At 39.2% G+C, this 24,121-nt stretch overlaps 2 protein-coding genes across 3 annotated transcripts in view; one reads left to right on the forward strand and one right to left on the reverse strand.

Annotated features, from left to right (window-relative positions):
• PROS1 (protein S) overlaps positions 1–14,809 on the reverse strand; it is an 83,794-nt gene extending 68,985 nt beyond the window's left edge. Inside the window, 2 exon segments of the mRNA XM_003783936.3 lie at positions 14,514–14,721; positions 14,723–14,809. Of these exon segments, the coding sequence (XP_003783984.2) occupies positions 14,514–14,721; positions 14,723–14,794 (280 nt within the window). The 5' untranslated portion in view covers positions 14,795–14,809.
• Positions 14,810–21,567: 6,758 nt separating this feature from the next.
• Positions 21,568–24,121, forward strand: part of ARL13B (ADP ribosylation factor like GTPase 13B) — a 73,580-nt gene continuing 71,026 nt past the window's right edge. For both annotated transcript variants that reach the window (XM_003783937.3, XM_012801564.2), the window contains exon 1: positions 21,568–21,878. In XM_003783937.3, the coding sequence (XP_003783985.1) occupies positions 21,820–21,878 (59 nt within the window). In that variant the 5' untranslated portion in view covers positions 21,568–21,819. The remainder of the gene's footprint in view (positions 21,879–24,121) is intronic.

Here is a 24,121-nt window from a genome sequence, read left to right on the forward strand (position 1 = left end):
AAGGGTACATGTGAATCTTTTTTTCTTTTCTTTTCTTTCTTTTCTTTTTTTTTTTTTTTTGAGACAGAGCCACAAGCTATTTCCCTGGGTAAAGTGCCATGGCATCACAGCTCACAGCAACCTCCAACTCTTTGGCTCAAGCGAGTCTCCTGCCTCTGCCTCCCAAGTTGCTGGAAACACAGGTGCCCACCACAACTCCTAGCTATTTTTTTTGGTTGCAGCCATCATTGCTGTTTGGTGGCCCGGGCTGGATTCGAACCTGCCACCTTAGATGTATGTGTCTGGCGCCCTAGACACCTGAGCCACAGGCATCGAGCCATGTGAATCTTTCTAAATGTAGAATATAAATGTCTTAACACAATAACTAAGAAAATGCCATGAAGGCTATGTTAACCAGTTTGGTGAAAATATTTCAAATTGTATATTAAACCCACACACTGTACCCCATGACTGCATTAATGTACACAGCTATGATTTAATAATAAAAAAAAGAAGATAATTTTTTAAAAAACAAATTGGTTTGTCATACACCAGCAAAAATCAGTCAAAAACTATAAATGTTAGGATGGGGAGCATAGACGTAACAAAACTTCAATACCAAGTAATAAATATAGTAAGGTCAATATTGGAAAAACCATAAAATGTTATTATAAGACAGAAGGTCTTAAATCATGTCTTGTCTCATGATCCTGGATAGGATGCTTTAAAGATGTAATGTCCCCTAGATTAATCTATAATCTTGATGCCCTTTCATTCAAAACCCTAATTACTGGTTTGGCGCCCATAGCTCAACTGCTAGGGCACCAGCCACATATACTGGAGCTGGCGGGTTCAAATCCAGCCTGGGCCTGCCAAACAACAATGACAACTGCAACCAAAAATATAGCCAGGCATTGTGGAGGGTATCCGTAGTTCCAGCTACTTAGGAGGCTGAGGCAAGTAAATCACTTAAGTCCAAGAGTCTGAGGTTGCTGCGAGCTGTGACGTCATAGAAGTCTGCCCAGGGCAACAGCTTGAAACTGTCAAAAAACAAACAAACAAACAAAAAAATCCTAATTATTAAAAAAAAAAACCTAAAACCCTAATTATAGAATTTTATTAGCTTTTTATAACATCTACTAGGAAGAATAAATGAAATATAACATTTATTTTTAAAAAGTGAACAATTTTTTAAACCTGACAATAATATTTTAGTTTTCTAGTTTTTCACAGCAGCCTACTTTTGTTTTACGTATGCCAGATCCTCTGAAACTTATTTAGGATATTAGTTTTAAGTTTTTTAAAGTTACCTTGTATGTTTCTACTTCCTTTTAACATACAGAATTTCAGTTTGGGAAGAGGAAACTATAAATCCCTCTTTCTCTTTCATGATATTAATTTTATATATGGTATAAAATATATGATAACTTATGGCTGTTAATTACTTTTTCAGATATTAAAAATGGGCTCTAAAGCCAGAGAAATAAGAACATTGCAAGTATGGCACAATAAAGGAATAATATATTGTTGATCCTTATACATATTTTTGAGGCTCTATAATTCTCATGGACGAGCGTCTCTAACTTGTACTGCTCCTAGGCAGGAGATTCCTAGATGGCTGCTGTCCTTAAAGTCCCAGTTAGTTCCAGGACCAAGACTCAATCTCATCAACACTTAAGCTAAGCAGACAACCATACTATGCAGTGCCACCTGGCAACAGGGACCAGGACACATTTGGATCTTGCAGCCAGACCCCAAACCTGGCCAGCTAGCTAACATTCCTGTCATTTTCATAAACTGGCAACCAATGCAACCTGTTATTATAAAATGGAAGATTTTGAACCCCACCAATCACATTTGACAGGGCTTTACTATGTTTATACTTTATTGAGCCATTCCTTTACATAACACTGAAGTAAAAATCAAAATAAAAAATATGAAAACAGATTTGGCTCATAAGCAGCAAAAATGTCTATTCATCATGGAAGAAGGCCAAGTGCCCTTTGACCCACAAATCGATCAATAAATTGTGGTATATGTATACCATGGAATATTATGCAACCTTAAAGAAAGATGGAGACTTTACCTCTTACATGTTTACATGGATGAAGCGGGAACATATTCTTCTTAGCAAAGTATCTCAAGAATGGAAGAAAAAGTATCTAATGTCCTCAGCCCTACTATGAAACTAATTTATAGCCCAAAATATGGGAAAAGGGGAAAGGGAGGGGTGAAGAGGGAGGAGTAATTGGTGGGACCACACCTACAGTACGAACCTTGTACATTGCAGAGTAGGTGTAAAACTCATTGCGAGAAGGCCAAATGTACAAACTCATTGAGAGAAGACCAAATGTACTATTTCGAAAGCTGAAAAGCATGGCATAGAGGGAGGAAGTCACAACTTTGCCATTCTTATAAAGATTTAAAAGTCATTTTTCTTGAATATGTCCTTTTAAAGTCCATTCCCCAAAACGGAGAAGAGGACTAAGAAGAATTTACTGATGATCTCAAATCAGTGGGAGCTGGATTCTATTGCTTTTTTCATCTATAGAAATGCTAACCAGGGGTCCTCAAACTTTTTAAACAGGGGGCCAGTTCACTATCCCTTAGACTGTTGGAGGTCTGGACTGCTGGCCCCGGGACGAGTTGACTGTTAAGCAGGACAGGCAGCTGTGGCGGCAAAAACACCTGATGGGCCACATGTGGCCTGTGGGCTGTAGTTTGAGGACGACTGAATTCTATTCAGATAAGCTGTCATTTCACTTTCCCTGGAGCTTGGACAATTCAATCTCCATATTTAGAACAGTGTAATGTAAATACACCTTTTAAAGTAAAGATTGTCTTTATAATACAGTCATTAATAATTTATTATATTTTGGAAAAGTAAACAACCACTAAAAAGTGCCATAACTCTGCTTTCCAAAGACACCCACCACTACCAAAAGATTATCCATTTCTTTCTAGTTATTTTGTTACACAGAGGAATTTTTAGTTAAAATACTGAATTCTTGCTCAACCCCCCCAACTATTATAATTTACATTTATATGCATATAAAATAAAACTTAAGACAACAGGAATACTTAGGTAAAAGGAATTTTCATCATTTAATAGAACGAGAGTCAAGTCACATTACTTTTTTGGCACTTACACTTTATCTTTTAGATGAATAAAATGTTGCCTTCAATCAAAGCTTAACATAAAGATAATTTGAGTTTCGCTAATGTCATCCTGCGCTTTTTGATTCACTGAGTGATGATATGAAACGCAATCCCATGTTTGGTAAAAATTCTAATTTCTTTCAAAACTTCTGCATTCCTTTGGAGCCTAAAGTCACTGTTGGTTGATGATTTAGCTTTCACTACACTCTTCCTTTTTCTCATCCATCTTATGCAGCTTTTGTCTTCTCTTTGTTCTTAACTTAGCTGTGAAAATTGAGGCCTTGTGAAGCAGAAACACTGGTGGCAGAGGATGTTGTTAGGAGAGGACTGCAGTTGTTTACATTCAAGTAACTTCCGCAATTTAAAGTTGAAACTTTAGAAACCCAGTTCCTAAAAGTCCTGCTCTACTTCACCTCTGGCCATTTTTCACTGGAGACCTTCTCCACGAGTTGCTTTCTCTCGCCACGTTGCTTTGTCTTCTTTCCCCCATCCCTGACGTCTCCCCTTTGCTTTCCTCGGTTGCCCCCTCCTGCTTCCTGCAAAAGTCTGTTCCCTTCCCTATTTTCTCTGCTATCTCCTTTATAAACCAGAATGTCTTGAACTTTAAATGTGTATAGAAATTACTTGTTAAAATGCATATTCTGAATCAGTATACCTGGTGTGAGGCCATAGATACTTCCTTTTTTTTAAGTTCCCAGGTAAAACTGATTCTGGTAGTCCATGGATCATCCGTGAACGGCGAGGTTTTAGACCATGTTGCCAGGACTTCACTTTCCAAACCTAAAATTGCTTTTCAAGGTAATTTCTAAAATGACCACAGTTCTCACCATAGGAATAATTTCAATGTCAGCTGTGACTCTATTTTTTCACTATGCTGCGTTAGCACCCAACTCAGTGCAATAATACTAAATCCCCAGCCGGTGTATTAGTAGGCATAGTTGATTATACTCTCTCTATCACACATTTTACTCAGGTAGTCAAAACTGCCTTGCATTTTTATAATATATACATATTACCAAAGGTAAAATTGGCGGTATTTATACCTTTTAGAGAAAGAAATATTAAGTTTATCCTGAGAAGAAAAATGTTTGTGACAGAGACAATGCTGAGGAAATATTCCATTTGCTTCCTGGGGTTGGAGCTATTTGAACTAGAAGCAGAAGCAAATTTGTCTCTTCCATGCTATAACAGGAATAAGTATAGCTCAATTACTCTCTTTGGAGGCCGTGTGTGCCAGATGGTAGATAGGTCACTATGAAAGTTTTGAGACTGCATCATGGTCCATTATTTTACTTCCAAGAAACCCAGTGGCCAGCATCCTTTCTGAATTACCTGTGCGTGTTTCAACTCGCTCAACTTGTTGTTGCGGCTGGGAGGGCTTCATTTGTTTCCCCGTAGATTTCTTAATTTTTGTTTATCTCAAAACTTTCATAATGACCCACATATAATTAAGATTTGTGCAAACCACATGGGACTTTACATAATGAAGGAACAAACTCTTATTTTGGTAGGCCATTACTATTTGAAAATTTAGACATCAATTGGGAGATTTGGAGATTAATGGGTTATCACTCCAGAGCCTATCTTACTCTAACCAACATAAGATTATGAAAAATGTAAACTAATTCCTGTAATAGAGCTTATTTAATAATGTACTAACTTGCTCCTTTGCTAATTCTAAAAATCAGAGGGCCCTAACAGAAGCAAAACACTTCTGTTCATCTTTATTCCTTGAATAAAATAACCAATAAGGAAAAAAGTTAAAAAAAGCAAAGAAGCCCCCAATAGACTTTTAAATATTAGAGAATAGCTATTGAGAAAAGAATAATTTTTCTGAATTACCTCTTAATAGTGATGGAAAAAATTAAGATCCTACAAAGCCTTTTAATACTCCAATTCACGGCTTTAAAAAAAAAAAGAACAAATGTTGTAAAGTACATGAAAGTTTGAGTAGCCTTTGGACAGATCAGCTGGGATGGGAAAACCACAAAGTGGAATATTCTTCCAAAGAGGGAAAGGTCAGTTGTAGGAAGAGATAAGGCTAGAAGCCTCCAGATTATGAAATTTCTAGGCCAAGTTCAGGTCTCAGATATACAGAAGCAGCAGCAGATCCTTTCTTATTGACATAGAAGCAAATTTCCCTGTCACGGAAAGGGCCACATGGTGGGCAGCTTCAGGAGACCAAGGCCTCAGTTCGACAACTGTAAGCAACTGGGTTCTTCTAACAACCAGAGAGCCTGGAAGGGGATTCCAAGCTTCAAATAAGAACTCAACCACAGCCCATTCCTGGATTTTGACCTTGTGAAACCCTGAATAGTCTCCCTGGACTTGTGCCAGGACTTCTGGCCTATGAAACTGTGAGACAATGAATTGTGTTATTTTAAGCTGTTAAATTTGTGGTAATTTGTTACATCTCAATACAAAATGAACACAAAAAGATATACCATAATTTTGAATCCGGCTGAATCTGTTAATATTGCTGCTTTCACTGCATGTGCTAGCTGGGGCTGCCAGCTTCAGTTCTAACAGTTGGCTAATGCCATCCTAGACCAAATCTTGGCACACACTAAATAACATTGACAAGCCAGACATTCCTTGGCATAATGTGACAGAAAGAATTAACAAAGACTAGGAGACAGAAATCCTGGCTCGAATCTCTCCTGTGGTTCCCACCTATTCACTCTCCTCACTTATCCATCCCATCCCCCAACAGAGAAAAGAAGAATATATTGTTATCAATACCATGGCAAAGAGATTATAGGGGAAAGCATTGGAAACTTTGCAAAGCTTCTTACCTGATGTTCTCCCTAAATCAAAAATGGTGGTGGGCACGGTACCAATGGAAGTGAGCCTTTATATCTCAATTGCAATAGGAAGCAAAGTGGCTCAGCTGAGGTAGCAGCCCTCCCTCACCTCAATGAAAGTTAGAGTGTGTGCAGTGATCAAATCTTGGATAAATGATTAACAAGCAGAGTTCACTCAAATGAGCTGAACAGACAACCCACAAAATTCTTCCTGAGTATTTTACACACAAACATCTGAGGCCTTGGTGTTTGTGGAGGCAGCACTTCAGTCACAACACAGAAAGATTAGCACCTCTCCTTAAAGAGCAATCTCAGTCAGCTGGCTGATCCAGAACAGCTGATTCTAGAACAAAGAAGAGGAGAGATGTCCTTGAGGGAGCATCATTCTGTAATAGTTCTCTGTGCTTCTGTATAAAATTTTTAGAACTTTTTGTCACAGTTTTATAAACTCTTCTAGTTTCCCCAGTATAAAATAAAGCATCTAACCTGAAGATAACTATACCAAGGAAAGAAATTCTAAAAAACTTAAGTGATTATTAGATATTCAACATCTAAGATTGAAGGTATCCTGCTTAGAATTGAGGCTTATGGAGGTCAGCTGATAAGGAGTATTCTGCCCTCAAGTCATCTAACTACAGGCCCATCAGACTCAAATCTCAAACTGTGGTTCCTTTTCTAGGCCTGAGGGCAGTGAATCATTTTCAGCAACAGTTTGGTCACATTTGAATACACCTGCCCACGTGAGGGTTAAGTTCTTATATACCGGAGCGTCCAACAAGTCAGAAGAATACATTTTAGCAACCCTCTTACTTTTGAGACATAGTAAGAGGTGTCCACTATGATATATTTTTAGGTGTTCCACTAGGATGCATTTATCATAGTAGTCCAATGGCTGCCAAATGTAGATGGGAACCAGAATAAGAGAATGCTCTCCAGCTAGTTCAAAGTTTAATTAAAGCAGTCTATCACTTGTCCTAGCCAATGATCCATCAGATTCAATTGTGCTCAAATTTTCCATAGGATAGCAGGGTCTTCCTTAGAGACAGCAGCAAGTTCCAGTTATCAGTGGAGATCTCTGTGATTTGTAAGCAAGAGATTATGTGATTCGTTGCATCTCCCCCAGCAATGAGAAATTGCACGAGACGATTGCAAATGATCTGTCTAGACTCTAGAGTCTACTTGTTCAGGGTCTTATAAAGAGCAAGATCTTAGGCCTAGGTACAAAGAAGCGTGGGCGACAACTAGTCCAGAGCTGAGAATGTCTGTGTTCCAGGTGAAAGTTCACCAGAGAAGCTCTTAACAGTAAGGGAGACAGAATGACTTATTAATGACAATCAATTGAGTTTCTTCTCAAGATAATGATCATTTTTGTTTATTTGTTTGTTTCTGTTTTTTTGAGACTGAGTCTCACTCTGTGACCCTGGGTAGAGTGTCATGGTGTCATAGCTCACAGCAATCTCAAATTCCTGGGCTCAAGAGATCCTATTGCCTCAGCCTGCCAAGCAGCTGGGACTATAGGCGCCAACCACAATGCCCTCTAGTTTTTCTGTTTTTAGTAGAAGTGGAGTCACACACTCTTGCTCAGGTTGGTCTCCAACTCCTGAGCTCAGGTGATCCACTCACCTCGGCATCCCAGAATGCTAGGATTACAGGCATGAGCCACCACACCTGGCCCAAGACAGTCATTGGTGATTCATCATTGTGACAAGGGCCACAAACTCAAAAATCTAACATAAACAAGGAAAGAGAATCTGGTAAAAGACATCAGGGGATGCTGGCATTGCGGCAAACTGGAGAGGGCATATTCTATCTAAAGAAGGCAGTGCAGAGTCAGCTTTAGCAGAATCTCACATGTTGGTGTCTAGGTCAATGCAAGAATATCCTTTGTTTCTCAAAAGAAGCCATAAACCAAATTTTTAGACAAAATTTTCTGATTTGTGAAATGTTGTGAGGTCCAAACACACCAAGTCAGTGAGCCACATAAGACCATCAGGCTGCTACTTTGTGTGATTTGGCAAGGATGGTGGCTACATGTGGACTCAGCCACATGGACTTTCCCCCTTGAATGCCCACCAGGCTCTCAATGCTAAAATAAAAACAGCAAATTTGTCAGCAGAATTGCTGTTTTGTGAGCTGCTGCATATTAGAAATATTAGAAATTTTAATCAGATACCTGTGGATGGTTGATTAATTGGGTTCTATCATGGAGGAGCACCAATTAGTACGCATAGGTAAAGACAGTTTTTCTGTATTTGGATTTAATTTTTCTGCCAGCACCACTACTGATAGACTTATTCATTGCTTTAGGCTAAGCCATGCACCATTACTTCTAACTAAGGAATTAACACCACAATTAAGGAAATAATTCAATGGAATGATTATCATAGTTTTCATTTATCGTACTGATACTCTAATATCTGGAAGATAGCCTTATGGAATGCTGAAGTGACATTATTATTATTATTATTATCATTGTTATTTGAGACAAGTTTTCACTCTGTGGTCCAGGCTGGAGAGCAGTGGTGTAATTATAGCTCACTGCAAACTTCAACTACTGGGCTCATACAATCCTTCTGCTTCAGCCTCCTAAGGAGCTAGGACTACAGGCATGCATCACAATGCACAGATAATTATTATTTTTTTAATTTTTGTAGAGACAGGATCTCATTATGTTGTCAAGCCTGGTCTTAAACTCCTGGCTTCAGGGAATCCTACCACCTTGGCCTCCCAAAGTGCTAGAATTACAGGTCAGAGTCACAGCCCATGACAAACAAGCCAATTATTGAGGGCCTATCACTGCCCTTTGGGACATAGCACTACTTTTCAAAATGTAGTTTTAAAAAAATGTGATGTATTGGGTGGTGCCTGTGGCTCAAAGGAGTAGGTTGCCAGCCCCATATGCCAGAGATGGTGGGTTCAAACCCAGCGCTGGCTAAAAACTGCAAAAAAAAAAAAAAAAAAGATGTATATTCTCTGTACCAGCAATCACTAAAATACAATGCTGTTTTTCCGAAGCCAAAATAAAGTCAGGAAAAAAGTTAGAAAGATAAGTACTTGTTATGATTTAATGCTTCATAACTATTATTGGGTTGAACTCTATCCCCAGAAAGATGCCGAAGTCCTTATCCTCCAGTACCTATGAACGTGACCTTATTTGAAAATAAGGTCTTTGTAGATGATCGAGTTAAAATGAGGTCTTTAGGGTAGACCTGAATCAGGAAGACTGGTGTAGTTAGCTAAGGAACACATGTGGCTACCAGAAGGTATTCAAAGTGAGAAGCTTTCGCCCTCAAAATGAACCAACCGTGCTGACACCTTAATCTCGGACTTGTGGACTCCAGAACTGTGTGACCATAATTTCCTATTGTTTAAGCCACCCCGTTTGTGGTACTTTGTTATGACAGTCCTAGGACACTAATGCAGTTAGTTGTTTTCCTCACAACCAGGTTCGGCTCATAGCAATTTGGAAACCAAGAAGAAATGGATTCACTAGGAGACCTAATATATTTGCTGCTGAATTAGAAGGTGAGATGGCTGTGTAGCCATTTTAATTTTTTTATACTCCTGCCAAAAAAAAAAAGAGGATTATGCCAGAATGATGACAGTAATTGAGGCAAAATAATGTTGCCAGATGTAAATCAAGGTTAGAAGGAGTAGAACTTCTCCAGGAGGAATACAGTACAAATAGAAAAGAATCAGTGGAGGTACCAGGTAAGAACAGTAAGTGCTTAGATTCTTCCTGAAGAAGAGTGTGGTTCGTCTAGTTCAGCAGACACCAACATGCCAACCATCCTAAGGGCAAAAAGAGACATAAGATGGATAGCAAAAAATCATAAATACCACCTCAATCTTGTAACCAAGAGAGACACAAGCATGCCCTAATGCCATTATCTGTATTCCCTTGCTTGTTTTTTATTTTTTAACGTTTCGGCATATGAGACACGTCAGCGCACTCTAGTGTATCATTTTATCCTTAACACAGCACAGACCTACAGGGGGCATGGCCATGACCTGATGATACAAACCTAGGAAGTGGTAGCCTCAAGCTTCCTCGCTAGATGTGGTGACTGGTAACTAGTAAGGAAGGGATTGGGGATTCTTCCTTTGTGTAGGAGTTACCTGCATGATAATAGACAAATATTTTCAAACGACATTTTATGGGGGAAAGGACATGTGAGTATGTTATACAGCCAAATTAGAATGTAGACACTTCTCTTCTTTCTGTTTCCTTCTAGAATCTATGCCTTTGTGGCATCTGTCCTTCCAACACTCTGATTCCAGCAAGCTAATGATCACTCCTGAGCCAGGCTAAGCCAAAATGATTAGGCTCTTCTAGGAATCTGAGTTGTGAGCAGGGACACACAGGACTAGAAGGCAGTAGAACTGCATCACCTGATTGGCACTTCCTAAATTAGTATACATTGAGTTCCCACCATATAGTCGCCTAATTGCTCAAATCTCTGGCCTGGTTGTTCAGCATGCTGTTCAGTCACTTGGCAATAAACCATTCAACTTTTCCTTCCTTCCTCCTTCCCTTCCCTTCCCTTCTTACTGCCTGACACAGAATGGTAAGAGAATACGGCATAGGGTTTCTTGTCGTATTGGTGTACACCAGAAACTACTTCTTCCAGCACAAACCCCAACCAGATAAAAATCTCTCTAACAGGGCAACATTTAGGACTTTGAACTAAAGAGAAATGAAGAAAAGACAAGGATCCATAAACAGTAAAAGGAATAGTTAGAAAAAGGAAAGAAAAAGATGCAAAAAGAGAAAAAAAGCATGAACCAGTAATGTCCAGTGTAGACTGTACTCAGCCAGAAGTGGAAGTCTGGTTAAGACTAAATTAGCACAGCCAAATTAGACATCCTCTTTCTCCTATTTCCCTTTGGCATAAGTCCTTTCTGGGAAATAACTGAAATTCATAGACTATATATTTTAAATGCATAGATTCTCCCTCTCATATGGATCTCATTTATACTGTATATAAAATATCTGGAAGTGAGTTAATATCTCTAAACAATTTTTTAGTGTTAAGATGAAAAAGTTGAAACCCTTTAACTCACCATATACAAAAATCAACTCAAGACAGATTAACCAGTTAAATGTAAGACCCGAAAGTATAAAACTACTGAAATAAAACATAGGGGAGACATTTCAGGACACTGGGCTAGGCAAAGATTTTATGACTAAGACCTAAAAATCACAGGAAACAAACAAACAAACCTAAAATAGACAAATGTAAATGCTATGTCAAACTAAAAAGCTGTGGCACAATAAACAATCAACAGAGACAATCTGTTGAATGGGAGGAAATATTTACAAAGTAGTCTTCCAATAAGAAACTAATATCTACAATATACAAAGAATTGAAACAACTCAACAATTAAAAAAAAAAAGAAAACCCCCAAAATCCCATTAAAAAGTGGGCAAAGGGGCTCGGCGCCTATAGCTCAACCGGCTAAGGCGCCAGCCACGTACACCTAAGGTGGCGGGTTTGAATCCCCAGCCCGGGCCCGCCAAACAACAATGACGGCTGCAACCAAAAGATGGCCGGGCGTTGTGGCGGGCGCCTGTGGTCCCAGCTACTTGGGAGGCTGAGGCAGGAGACTCGCTTGAGCCCAGGAGTTGGAGGTTGCTGTGAGCTGTAATGCCACGGCACTCTGCCCAGGGGGACAGCTTGAGGCTCTGTCTCAAAAAAAAAAAAGTGGGCAAAGGAACTGAGTAGACTTTCTCAAAGGAAGACATACAAATAGCCAATGAATACATGAGAAGATGCTCAATATCACTAATATCAGGGAAATTAAATTTAAAACCACAATGAGACATGTTTTTCCTGTTAGAATGGCTAATAACAGATGCTTGCAAAGGCAGAAAAAAGGAACTCTTACACTATTGGTGGTAAAGCAAATTAGTATAGTCATTGTGGCAACAGCATGGAGATTTCTAGTATATGATCCAGCAATCCTACTACTGGGTATTTATCCAAAGTAAAAGAAATCTGTTACATGTGGTGGCTCATGCCTATAATCCTAGAACTCTGGAAGGCAGAGGCAGGCGGATTGCATGAGCTTGAGTTCCAGACCAGCCTAAGCTAAGGCAAGAACCATCTCTAAAAACTAACTGGGCCTTGGGGCTGGTGCCTGTAGTCCCAGCTACTAAGGAGGCTGAGGCAAGAGGATCCCTTGAGGCCAAGAGTTTGGGGTTGCTGTGAGCTAAGATGCGTCAGCACTCTATCTACTGAGGACAACAAAGTGAGACCGTGTCTCAAAAACAAAACAAACAAAAAAGTAAAAGAAATCAGTAAATCAAAGCATTACCTGCCTTTGATGTTTATTGTAGCACTATTTATAATAGCAAAGATATGGAATCAACCTAAGTGTCCTTCTGCAGACAAATGGATACGGAAAATGCATATACACACAAGGAATACTACTTGGCCATAAAAAAGCCATGGTGTTTTCAACAGTTGGATGGAATTTGAGGTTAGTATGGTAAGAGAAATAAGCCTGGCACAGAAAGACATTTATATGTGAGAGCTAAACAAGTTGATTTCAAAGAGGGGGATAGAGAGTAGAAAGACAGATAGCAGAGGCTAGAAGGGTGTGGGAGCATGGGGGTATGAAGGGGCTGGTAAATGTGCATAAACATACTGCTAGATTAACAATAATGTAGTATATTTCTAGAGGAGAGGATTTAAAATGTTCCCCAAATATAAAAAACAAAATACTCATGGGGATGGATACTCCAAATACCCTGACTTGATCATTAGACTGTCCATGCATATACAAAATATCACAGGTACGGCATAAATATATACAACTATTGGGCATCAGTTTTTAAAAGATGAAGTTGAGGGCAGCGCCCGTGACTCAAAGGAGTAGGGCGCCGGCCTCATGTGCTGGAGGTGGTGGGTTCAAACCCAGCCCTGGCCAAAAAATGCAAAAAAACCAAAAAAAAAAAAAAAAAAAATGAAGTTGAACTAGATGATTTCTAACAACTCTGCCAAAATAAAACTGATTCATAAACTTTTTCTTTAAATAGCAACTATATGTCTATGGCCTAATTGATAAAATATAAATATAATATTCGAATCTACTTAAATCTCAAGTTTAAAATCTTATGGAGTAAAAACATCCCCTCTGCGTATAAGCTTCCCTGCCAGTAAACCAGAGATGACCTTTAACCCATTTAAGCAACCAAAATCTTTTAAATGAAGCCATCATAGGGACAACTATTCTTATGTGATATACCTATAGAATTAATTTATATATACCATTATTATTTACATATGACAAGTGTAATTCTCCATCTATAGGTACATATAATATACATAACACACACATAATTTTTGCCTTTGCCTAGATTCAGTCAAAATGTAACGATGTCAACAAAAGAAAAGGGTCTCGCAAATTCCTGTGATGACAAGTAATTAAGGGTGGCCACTTTTGCCTCTTTCTCCTCTCTGAAACATTAGCTAGCAAGCAAATAGTTAATTGTCCTAATGAACTACATAGATTTAAGTTAGTGCATGTAACCACAAGTCATTTAAGTGTTGAAGTTTTGCAACTGTAGCTCTTTAAGATCAACAAATAATGTTTTAGCATTTAAATTAGAATTTTAAAATGCATCATTCATCCTGATCACTAATTAATAAAAACTAATGGAATATTAGAAATTCCTATTCAATTCTCTAGAAGTTACTACTCGTGAAAAGTTTTCTTTGGAGCTGTAGACAGCCGACAAGTTATCTGTAATACAGAATTATCTTTCCTGTGCTAACTCCTGAAAATAAAAGATAACATAAGAAAGCATTTTTAATCCATGAATATACTTAAACTTTATGGAACAAATTAAGTGACAACTAAAATGTAAATGCCTTGATATTGCTTACATATTTTTCAGAGAAAACTCAATATGATGTCTTGAATCTGGGCATAGGAGCATAAAAAATTGGAAATACAAAGATAAGGTACAAGGAATTCACGCCACCACCTCAGATCAGTGGCACGCAGTGTCCAAAATCCTCAGTACAGAATAATCTAAGAAAAACAATACAGTATTGAACAGTACTTTTATTTCAAGGTTAGAAAATGACAACTGCCTACTGCAACGCAAACTGTAGCCACCGTAAAAGTTCGTCGGTGTGGGACATACAAACCAAGCTCAAAGTTCAGAGATTGCAAAAGGGAGGTTGGTGAAGCACAGGGCGCAGTTGGGGGGCAGGCGCTTGTGCTGGGAAGACACCGGGTGCTGTGCGCTGCCTTTTCTTCCCTACTTAGCCACTAGATCAGGTTGAGGAGAAACAGGTAGGTGCACTAAGCCCTTGGCTGATAATTAGCGTCACTCGAGTTCTTGCATCAGTCCAGTAGGCGACACATTCTCAAAGCGGGGGTGATGTTGACCCTGCCCCACCATTACATTGCCCCCTAGATCCACAGCTGCCTTCATCCGCGGGACGAAAACTTTCCAGGAGGCTGCAGTCTAGAGAAGAAAATGCTACCAAGCAGGGCACGTAGTTCAGTCGGCTCAAGCTGGGAAGGCGAGAAGACAAGACGCTATTGATTACTCACAGTTTGCCTCCGAGACGGGGAGCACCAGGGCGAGGCACGCCAGTAGCGCCCCGCAGTGCCCACCCAGGACCCTCATTTCGAAGCGGGCGGGGACGGTGGCGCGTCGCAGCCAGGACCAGAGCGCTCGGCGCGTGGCGGAGCTGCGAGCCGCGGGGCCCCTCTCCGAGCTGTGCTGCGCGCTGGCGCCTGTGAGCCTGCGATCGCCCGCGGAACGGCCAGGGGCGGAGGGGACCGCCCGCTCCCAGCCCCCAGCCGGAGAGGGGACGCGATAACGAGGACATTTCCAGGAAGCTTTTCTGCGAGCTGGGGGAAGGGCTTTGGGAGGGTGTCAGAGGCCCAGTAAACACTGCTGAGACTTCCTCCCTCATCTATTCCCAAGTTCCTCCCTTGTTTGGTTTCTCTGGAATGTGACATTTTCAAAGGAGAAGGGGAAGGGCATGCAGTAAAACATTCTGTCAAGATGGGCTGTGAGGCTGAGTAACCAAGAAAACTTGGAGAGTTCGAGAGGACAGGCTCTCCAGGATTAGCAGAAGAAATCATGAGAGAGTGGCTTATCCAGGAGGACTTTAACTAAAACTTAGATGTCCATGGTAACTTGAGGAAGACTGCAGAGAACAGAGATAGGAAAACCAAATGAAAAAATTTTGATCATCACATTTTTGTTTTCGTCTTCTATTTGTGGTGTAAAAAATCTATAGAAAAAAATGTTTTGAAAAAAAAATAGAGAATGTATCAAATTCTATCACCTTCAAATACCTCCTTTTATTTCTTGCATATTACCTCCAGCTTTTGTCCATAGGCAGACGTACATCTGAAATATGCTTAAGATTGTCTCTGGAGCTGAACTGCCTAAATTCAAATTGCAATACTCTTGCCACTTACTCATTGTATAACTAAGCAAATTAACATCTCTAAGCCTCAGTTGCATCATCTGTAAAATGGGGATAAGAGCAAGTTTTCAAAGTGTTAATGTGATGATTTCAAGAAAGAACATGAAAAGCAATTAGTGTGTGTCAAATAGTAGTATTCCATTCAAATTTACTCTTACTTCTACTATTTCGGCCCAAATGAAATCTCATATGGACATGAGAGTGAAATTTCGTATACTAATCATATTTCAAGGGTCTCTTCCAGCTATCTGTCTATGGTTCTGTGACCCAGCTGGATAGAAGTTGGTTAATATTAGAGTCAATTTTTTTTTTTTTTTCTAGAAAGAACACTAGGCTGGGGAATTCTCATTCTCTCAGTAGGAGGAAAAGTCTTCCTGTTACCCTTCAAGGTTTTGTGGCTGGTGTAAGCATTAAATTGACATTGATGCAGAGGAGAAAACAATACTTATGTATGTTCCAAAGGAAGCTTCACTGAAATGTAAGACTTGATGAGGCGGCCAGACTGAGATGTACACCTTCTGGGGCTAAGGAAAGGAACAGAGGTTTGAAGCTTTGGGAGGAAAAGAAGCAAATTAAGGGAAGGTTAGGGAAGGCAATGTATGGTCTGTAAATGTTGCAGGTGAAAGTCTCCAGGCTGTAAAAGTTGACTCTGAGAGAGTCTTTTCCTGATACAGATTCTTATAGATAATTTACCAATAAAAATTTCTTTTATAAATGTAAATTTCCCTTACAAAAGGAGTCATTTGTACTTTACTAGGCATTTGAGGGGGAAATAAAATACTTTCTCTATTTCTGCTGGTCCTTAATTGCCTTTAAGTCAAAAATAATACTTATGTCACATGGCATATTTGGGGGTGGAATGTCCTTAACTCCTCAACTTATTTGAGAAATAATGATCGAGTATATTATAAAATCAGCCATTGTTCCCAGGTTTGCTTTCCTATAATTGCTAGCTACTCAGGAGTCACATAGCTGATAGAAAGATTCTTAGCTTTTTTCATTGCTCCCATAGTTAACATCACCTTTGCGAAACTTAAGGCCAGTGTTTGAGATATCTTCTAGACCCAGCATTCCAGTGGGTAAGATGATCCACGTAGACTAGTGGCCCCATTTAGAAGAACTGACTTAACTGGTCTTATGACCCTTACTTAGTAACTGACTAAGCACTAGAAGACAATGTCTACATGACTATGGTTCCACCCTTTGGGTTCCACCCAGCCAATCAGCAAACCCAATTGGCCAGCCCTTTGTCCATCAGACTATATTTCTAAACACTTTCTCACATGTTCTCAGGGAGACAGATTTGAGAACTCCCTCCCAAATCCTTGCACAGTGCCTGTGATGTTAAGCTCACACTCTTTCTCTGCTGTAACCTCTGCTGTCTCAGGGTATTGGCTTCCTCTTAAGCCGCAGACAATGAACCTAGTAAGGCTGTAACAAATCACCAACTTTCATAACAAACTACCTACACACAGATAAAGAAAAGAAGGGAATGTTCAGGAAATGTGAAATATCTTTTTAAAAAAACCTTACTCCTCCAAAAACTTCAATTGAAAATGAATACTGGCTAGGCAATGTGGCTCATTCTATAATCTCAGCATTTTGAGAGGTTAAAGTAGGTGAATTGCTAGAGTTCAGGAGTTCAAGACCAGTCTAGGCAATACAGCAAGACCCCATCTCTATAAAAAATAAAAATAAATTAGCCAAGCCTGGAGATGCTCACTTAAATTCCCAACCTACATGGGAGGCTGAAGCAGGAGGATTGCTGGAGTCCAGGAGTTCAAGGTTCCAGTGAGCTATGATCATACCACTATACTCCAGACTGAGTAAAACTCCATTTCTGAGAAAAAGATGAAAGTGAATATCTTTTCAATACTACAGGTATGTACTATAGTGCCAGTAATAGTCGTCAGTGCTGAAAAATTATGCATCCTACATTGTAATGTCAAACTTGAAAAAAAACACCTGAAATGTTCATAGTTCAATTTAATAATACATTTTTGGATAAAGTTTCCAGGTTTTTAATTTATCATAGAAGTTCATTCTGGAATGGTGATATCCTATCCTATTTAGCTCAATATTGATTAATACCTGTTCAATTTCTTTTAGCCAGAATTTGTTTTTGGCATGCTTATAAATATATAACTGTCCAAAAACCTGTCCAAAATTTAACTCTTAATCTAAGCCCATCCCTAATCCTAATTCCATTCCTTTACTCAGTTTTACATTTCTCCATATCATCTTCTACTTTACTGTCTAATTTATTATTATGTTACTATCTATTTCCTCATCTCTCTCCACAACTAGACTGATGAGACAAAAATTTTTTGTGCTTTGTTCACAAGTATATTCCTACTGCCTAGAACAGTGACTGGTACATAAAAACTCAATTTAATTTAACAATGTGGTCCTGGGAATATGGATGTCAAAATATCAACAGTGATCATGAAATGACAATCTTAACTGTTTTCATCACTCTGAATAAACTAGATTATACTATGGTAAAACAGCTGCAAAATTACACTAAGTTTAGATACCAAATAGCTTCCTTGTTCATGTGAACTCTACAAGTCTGTATGACTTTCTGCCTTCTCTGTTTTTTTGACTTTACAGTACCTCAAAGTCAACATAAGCTTTCCTAATTACCACTGCAAGGAAAGAGAGAACATTGAGAACTGTGCATCAGCTCTTAAATACTTTCACAAAGAAGTGACATACCACTCACATTTCTTTGGACAAAGTAAGGCACATGGCATGCCTGACTTCAAGAAGGAGGGAATAACTTTCTCTCATACCTATAAGGAAAAGAGCCCCAGAAATGATGAGCAGCACTTATATCTACAAAACCACTTAAGATACTGAAAAACTAAGAGTCAGCTTAGCTAAGTAGTGAATGATTGTATGTTGTTGTTGTTGTTGTTGTTGGTATTTTGAGATAAAGTCGAGTGTCGAAGCGTTATAGCTCACAGCAACCTCAAACTCCTGTCAAGCTATCTTCTTGCTTCAGCCTCCAAGTAGCTGGGATTATAGGCATGCACCACTATGCCTGGCTAGTTTTTCCATTTTTAGTAGAGGTGAGGTCTTGCTCCTGCTCAGGCTGGTCTTGAACTTATGAACTCAAGTAATCGGCCCACTTTGGCCTCCCAGTGTGCTAGGTATGAGCCACCATGCCTGTCTTGATTGATTATACGTTGGCACAAAAAATGTTTGATGCTGTATTACTGTTGGAATTAGGGAAGCCACAAATTAGGACAAATCTTCTAATAATATCACTTCATTATAACATGTATGAGGAGAAAAATGAATTCTTGGCTGGGGCCACTGTCTGTATAGAGTTCACATCTTCTATCCATGTCAGTGAGGGTTTTCTTTGGGTATTCCAGTTCCCTCCCACATCCCACTTACTGGTATTATCAATCTTGCTTAAATGTATGTATAACTCACATTTATTTCAATGTTTAATATTAAAAGTGTGCTAATTTTTATTTAGAAGTTTGAGAGATGTTTTGTGACCAAAAATATGCCATAGAAACTTAATTCTAGTTTAATTTTCCAAGAAATAAAATTGGTTTTGTTTAAAGTCACCGTTTCTAAAAACATATGTATGATGTTAAGTGAGGACTTAGGTAAAAATAGTGGTGTTGAGTGTTTTTGTGGAAAATAAACAGGATTGAGTGTGATTCCAGAAATTCTCAGAAACATCCACATAGTAAGATCCTTCAGGCACAGAAGTAATAATGGAATGTTCCAAAATAACATGTGTTTAAAATGAAAAGAAGAGGGCCAAGGTCACATCTCAGTGAATACATACAGAAAGCCTGAGGAAGAATAGCCAGGGATATCAGAGAAGAACCAGAATAGTGCATAATTGTGAAAGACCAAGGTGGGAAAGATTTTCACAAGAGTTAACTGTATTAAATATGGTAAATGATGCAAAATAAAAGAGAACTGATTTGGTAAATAGGAAGACATAAGTTATATCCAAAAATACATCCTTAGTAGTTTGATGGGACAGAAGCCCAATCATAGTAAATGTTACAAAGAGTGAACATCAACAATAGAGCTTTAGGGTTTGTCAACCACCAGTTTAAAGAAAGTAAAGAGTCATAAGAAACATACTAATTTGGCTCATAAAAGTAAAGAGTCAGAAGAAACAGTACTAATTGGGCTCATAGTTAATTAAGAATTGTGTCTTGGGCGGCACCTGTGGCTCAAAGGAGTAGGGTGCCAACCCCATAGAAATTGTGCCCTTACCCTGCCCTGCCCTCCTATCCTTACCCACCACGGAGACTGGAGATACGAGGATAAGTGCCATAAATGTTTACAGAACAGGTGACACCAACTTCAAAATTTGTTACCTGTTATTCACCCAGAATTGCACTTGATATATAGGTCTCCCATTTCATCATCTGAGCAGCCCTGCAAATTAGGTATTTTCTTTTCTTTCCTTTTCTTTTTTTTTCTTTTGGAGACAGAGTCTTGCTGTGTTGCCTTGGGTAGAATGCTGTGGTGTCATAGCTCACAGCAACCTCAAACTCCTGGGCTCAACAGATCTTCTATCCTCAGCCTCTTCAGTAGGTGGGACTACAGGTGCCTGGAACAACACCTAGCTAGTTTTTCTATTTTTAGTACAGAAGGGGTCTCGTTCTTTCTCAGGTTTGTCTGAAACTTCTGAGCTCAAGTGATCCACCCACCCCAGCCTCCCAGTGTGCCAGGATTACAGACCTAAATTACTGTGCATAGCCCCAAATTAGGTATTTTCATTTCTATTTTACAGATGGGGTTTCTGGGGTTTAAAAAATGATACTATAAAATAAGGGCCTCAGAAACAAAATTTCTTTCTTGCCTTCTCCACCCCCTACTTCTCACCCCTCATTTGTACCCTAAGTAAGCCCTAGAAAATAGAATTTCTCTTTCTCAAGGCAGTTTATAGAAACTAGAGCCCCCCTTTCCTGAAAGCCACCATAAAACCTAAAAATTTACTCTAACTTTCTCTCTTTTGTGTAAGAGCTAGCCTTAAGAAAATTCCCTGACACGCTTTGTTTGATAGTAGGTCATAAGACTTCCATTCTGGAAAGATTCCTGCCCCATAATTTAAAACCTAGATCTATCTTATCCCAAAACCATTATTTTCCCCCAAATACAATGGAATTCTCAGTGCTTTCCTTCATTTTACCAAGATTTGAAAGTAGGAATTTAAGTAGAAAGGGAATGGACACACAAGTTCCTAAATATTGTGCATGTACTTTTTTTTTTCACAACAGGACAGTACATACGCATTTAAAAAATAAAGTATTACAGAATAGTCAGTGGACCCAATCTTCATCTTGCAGAAACCAAGTATCCAGCAATTTATGTACCTAAAAACCCTGATGTTAAGACTGGTTATCTTTATATGGTGAGGGTGAGATATAGATCTCATCTTCTTCATCTTATTCCTTTTCACTGTTTTTCACATTTTTTTTACACTGAACATATATTTCTTTTTAATCCTAACCCCACGCAACAAATATTACACAATTTCATTTCACATATTATGTAACAGGGATAAACAGAGAGAGTAAACCTTCACTTTCATGTGAACTATTGAGAAAATGTAGCAATTGAGTTTCTCCCTTGTCCTTAACTTAGAATAATTGTCCCAGTATATTGTTGGTGTAGCTGGGCAGCCAGACTTGGGCAGAATCCCAGAGGAACCCCATCCCTGCTGCAAGTAAACTCCTCCCAAACAGAAATAAAAACCCATGTACAAGACATGAAATCTCTGAATCACAGTTAGGGATATTGGAGGTAGACAAGGAGCAGCACTCTTGGCTGGCAACACATTTTGTACGGGTATAAAGATCGTATTGCCGGAGATCTATACCAGATCCCTCAGCTTATCTCTGGACGCTTGGGTTGCTTAGTTACAAGAACAGTCCTACCCCGGAGTTCCGCCTCTTTCATCCAGGCCCCTCCGCTTTCCCCTTCGCACTTCTCCGGCAGGGGCGGGGAACCGGGCTCCTTCAGCCACTCTGAAGCCCCCGCTGCGGGCCCTCCATCGATGATTGGAGAAGCGCCATGAGGGCGTGGCTTGGGGGAGGGCCTTCCGCGCCTGGGAGTAACGTCAGCACGTCGACGCGGGGGTTTTCTTTGCTCGGGTCCCGCTAACTCTGTCCCGGTGTAGCTGAGCCCCCGGCCCCGCGGTCTCTGGGTTGACTCTCCCTGGGAGAGTCGTTGTCCGCTCGCGGACCAGCGCGGTTAGCAGAGCTTGGTGTTCCGACCGGCCTCCTTCCCTCCCTCCTGATTTTTTTCTACGGGCCTCTCCTCCTTAGGGGCGCGTCGGAGAGGCGGAGGCCCCCGGACTCGGCCAGAGGAATCTAGGGGCCCACCCCGTCTCTGAGCTCGGATGGGAGGTGGCGGGGGAGCGACCTGGGATGTTCAGTCTGATGGCCAATTGTTGTAGCTGGTTCAAGCGGTGGCGGGAGCCTGTCAGGTAGGCTGGACCTGGCTGTCCCGGCGCAGTCCTAGGGGATGGGGGACAGCTGCACCCTAGGGGCCGGGCGGGGCGGCACCCCTTCTCTGCGTCTGGGCGAGTCTATCCCAGGTCACAGGGGATGCTTTTGTTTTTAGTTTGACTAGTCCCTGGAGGGAGAGATTAAACGATGTAGCCTTTTTGTCTGGTTGCATTTATGTTCTGACCAACAATGCTTATATCGTTATATTTTAAATAGATTTAAGTTTCTTAAAAAGTTGTGGATTGGGGTGTATGTGGAATTGGAAGCCATCCATTGTGTGTTTTTCTGCAGAGTCTTTTGTAATGGAAATCCTTTTTAAAGAGGGACATGGATTATAGTTTTCGTAATATCCACACACCCCATTCCAGCTCACACCCCCACACTCTCCCACACAGTTTTGTTTGAGGACTTGGACTTGACGTCTGGCTCCTCTACTTTGTAATTATATGACTCAACCATTTTTTGCCCCCACCTTTCTCATATATTAAATGATGGTGATAACATCTGTGCCTTAGAAGTGTTGTATTCAATGAGAATAAGTGATTTATCATCTTTTAACTGTAAGGTAGCTTTAATTTTGTGTCTCTAGTAAAACCTTTTAGTTGAAAGGACTGTCTTTTTTAATATTTTATTTTGAAATGCTAGACATTATATTAGGTGTCTGTTACTTGATAACCATTTAACAAATATGTAAGAAAATATGATGTGCCAGGCACTGTGTTAGGGAATCAGTGAAAATAAAGCTTTTGAAAGTGAAAGCCCCAACCCATAGAGATTTTTAGTTTATGAATAATGTTGACTTTACATAGTTTTAGTCTGGAATTAGGTCAAAGGTAAAGTGTAGCAAAAATAATTTGTTTAAATTGTTAACATTTCAACTACAGTATTTGTTGTAAGGATGAACTGATTTTAAAAGAATGATTCTGAAAAGCTTCCCTTACAAATGATAAGGAAAAATATATGTTTATGTTTGGAAAAGAAATTTACTTTAAATGAAATTTGAAATTCTTTCCCTATTAATTTTTAAAACTCTTACTGGATTTGAATGTCTTAAATGTAAGTGATATGATACACTCTAAGAATGTTTTTTGGTATATAGACTCTGCTTTATTTGTTTCAATTTTTGATTTGGTCAGACTGCAGAGTCTCTGCAATTGAGTTTTTGTTCATAATAGTTGGCCCCTCATGTTTTTTCTGTCTTCTTAAGAAATTTATTTATTTTTCCAGAGGGTATTATAGCGTGTGTCCTTTTAACTGAAAACAATCAAAAAGAGCCTGTAATCCATAGAGGGAGTTTTCAATTTAATTTGTCATTTTTAGTCTTTTTAAGAAGCTTTTGTATAATCTGGGATGATTTATTTAAAGAAAAGACAGAGTTCAGAAAAAGGAGAATGTACTGGTTTCCAAGTAGAACAGATCATTGAATTTTATCAATGAAGCAGTATTAAAATTTAGCACTATCACTCAGAGCATATTTTTTTCTTCAGCCGTCTAGTAGGATAGCAGCAAGTTACATGTGGCTGTTGAGCTTTTGAAATGTTACTAGTCTGAATTAAGCTGCTATAAGTGTGTAATATATATAGTGGAGTTTGAAGATTCATTGTACAAAAAGTCTACCATATCAGTCTTTTTAAAGTTTGATTACATGTTGAAGTATTAACTTTTGCATATATTGGGCTAAATAAAATATAATATTAAAATTAATTTTATCTGGTTTTTGTTTTGACTTTGTAAAACGTGATTTCTAGATAAATTAATCTTATATGTTGCTTGCGTTATATTTCTATTGGACCTTGCTGATCTGGATCATAGCTTAGTATAAAGGACATAGGTAAATATCTCTCAGTGTTGGTTAGAACTCACTGTCAAAGGATTTGCAAACAAGTTGGATTAGACCCATCTTGTTCAATGCCTGAATGAATATTTATTAAATATTGTATGTAATTTTTTCATCTACTAGCAGTAATCATCCTTACATAAATACCATTTATTTATGCAAGTAATTCCATTTTTTTTTTTTTTGAGATAAATGAGAAGTGGGCAAGCTACTTTTCAAAACAAAATTTTGTGTGCTTTGTTTTTTTTTTTTTTTTTTTGCAGTTTTTGGCTGGGGCTGGGTTTGAACCCACCACCTCTGGCATATGGGGCTGGCGCCCTACTCCTTTGAGCTATAGGCGCCGTCCTTGTTCTCTTTTTATGTTCTATATTTTTAAAAGAGAAG

This window comes from Otolemur garnettii, unplaced genomic scaffold (genome assembly GCF_000181295.1).
Source record: "Otolemur garnettii isolate 467f Iridium unplaced genomic scaffold, OtoGar3 scaffold00009, whole genome shotgun sequence".
In the NCBI taxonomy this organism is placed as follows: Eukaryota; Metazoa; Chordata; class Mammalia; order Primates; family Galagidae; genus Otolemur; species Otolemur garnettii.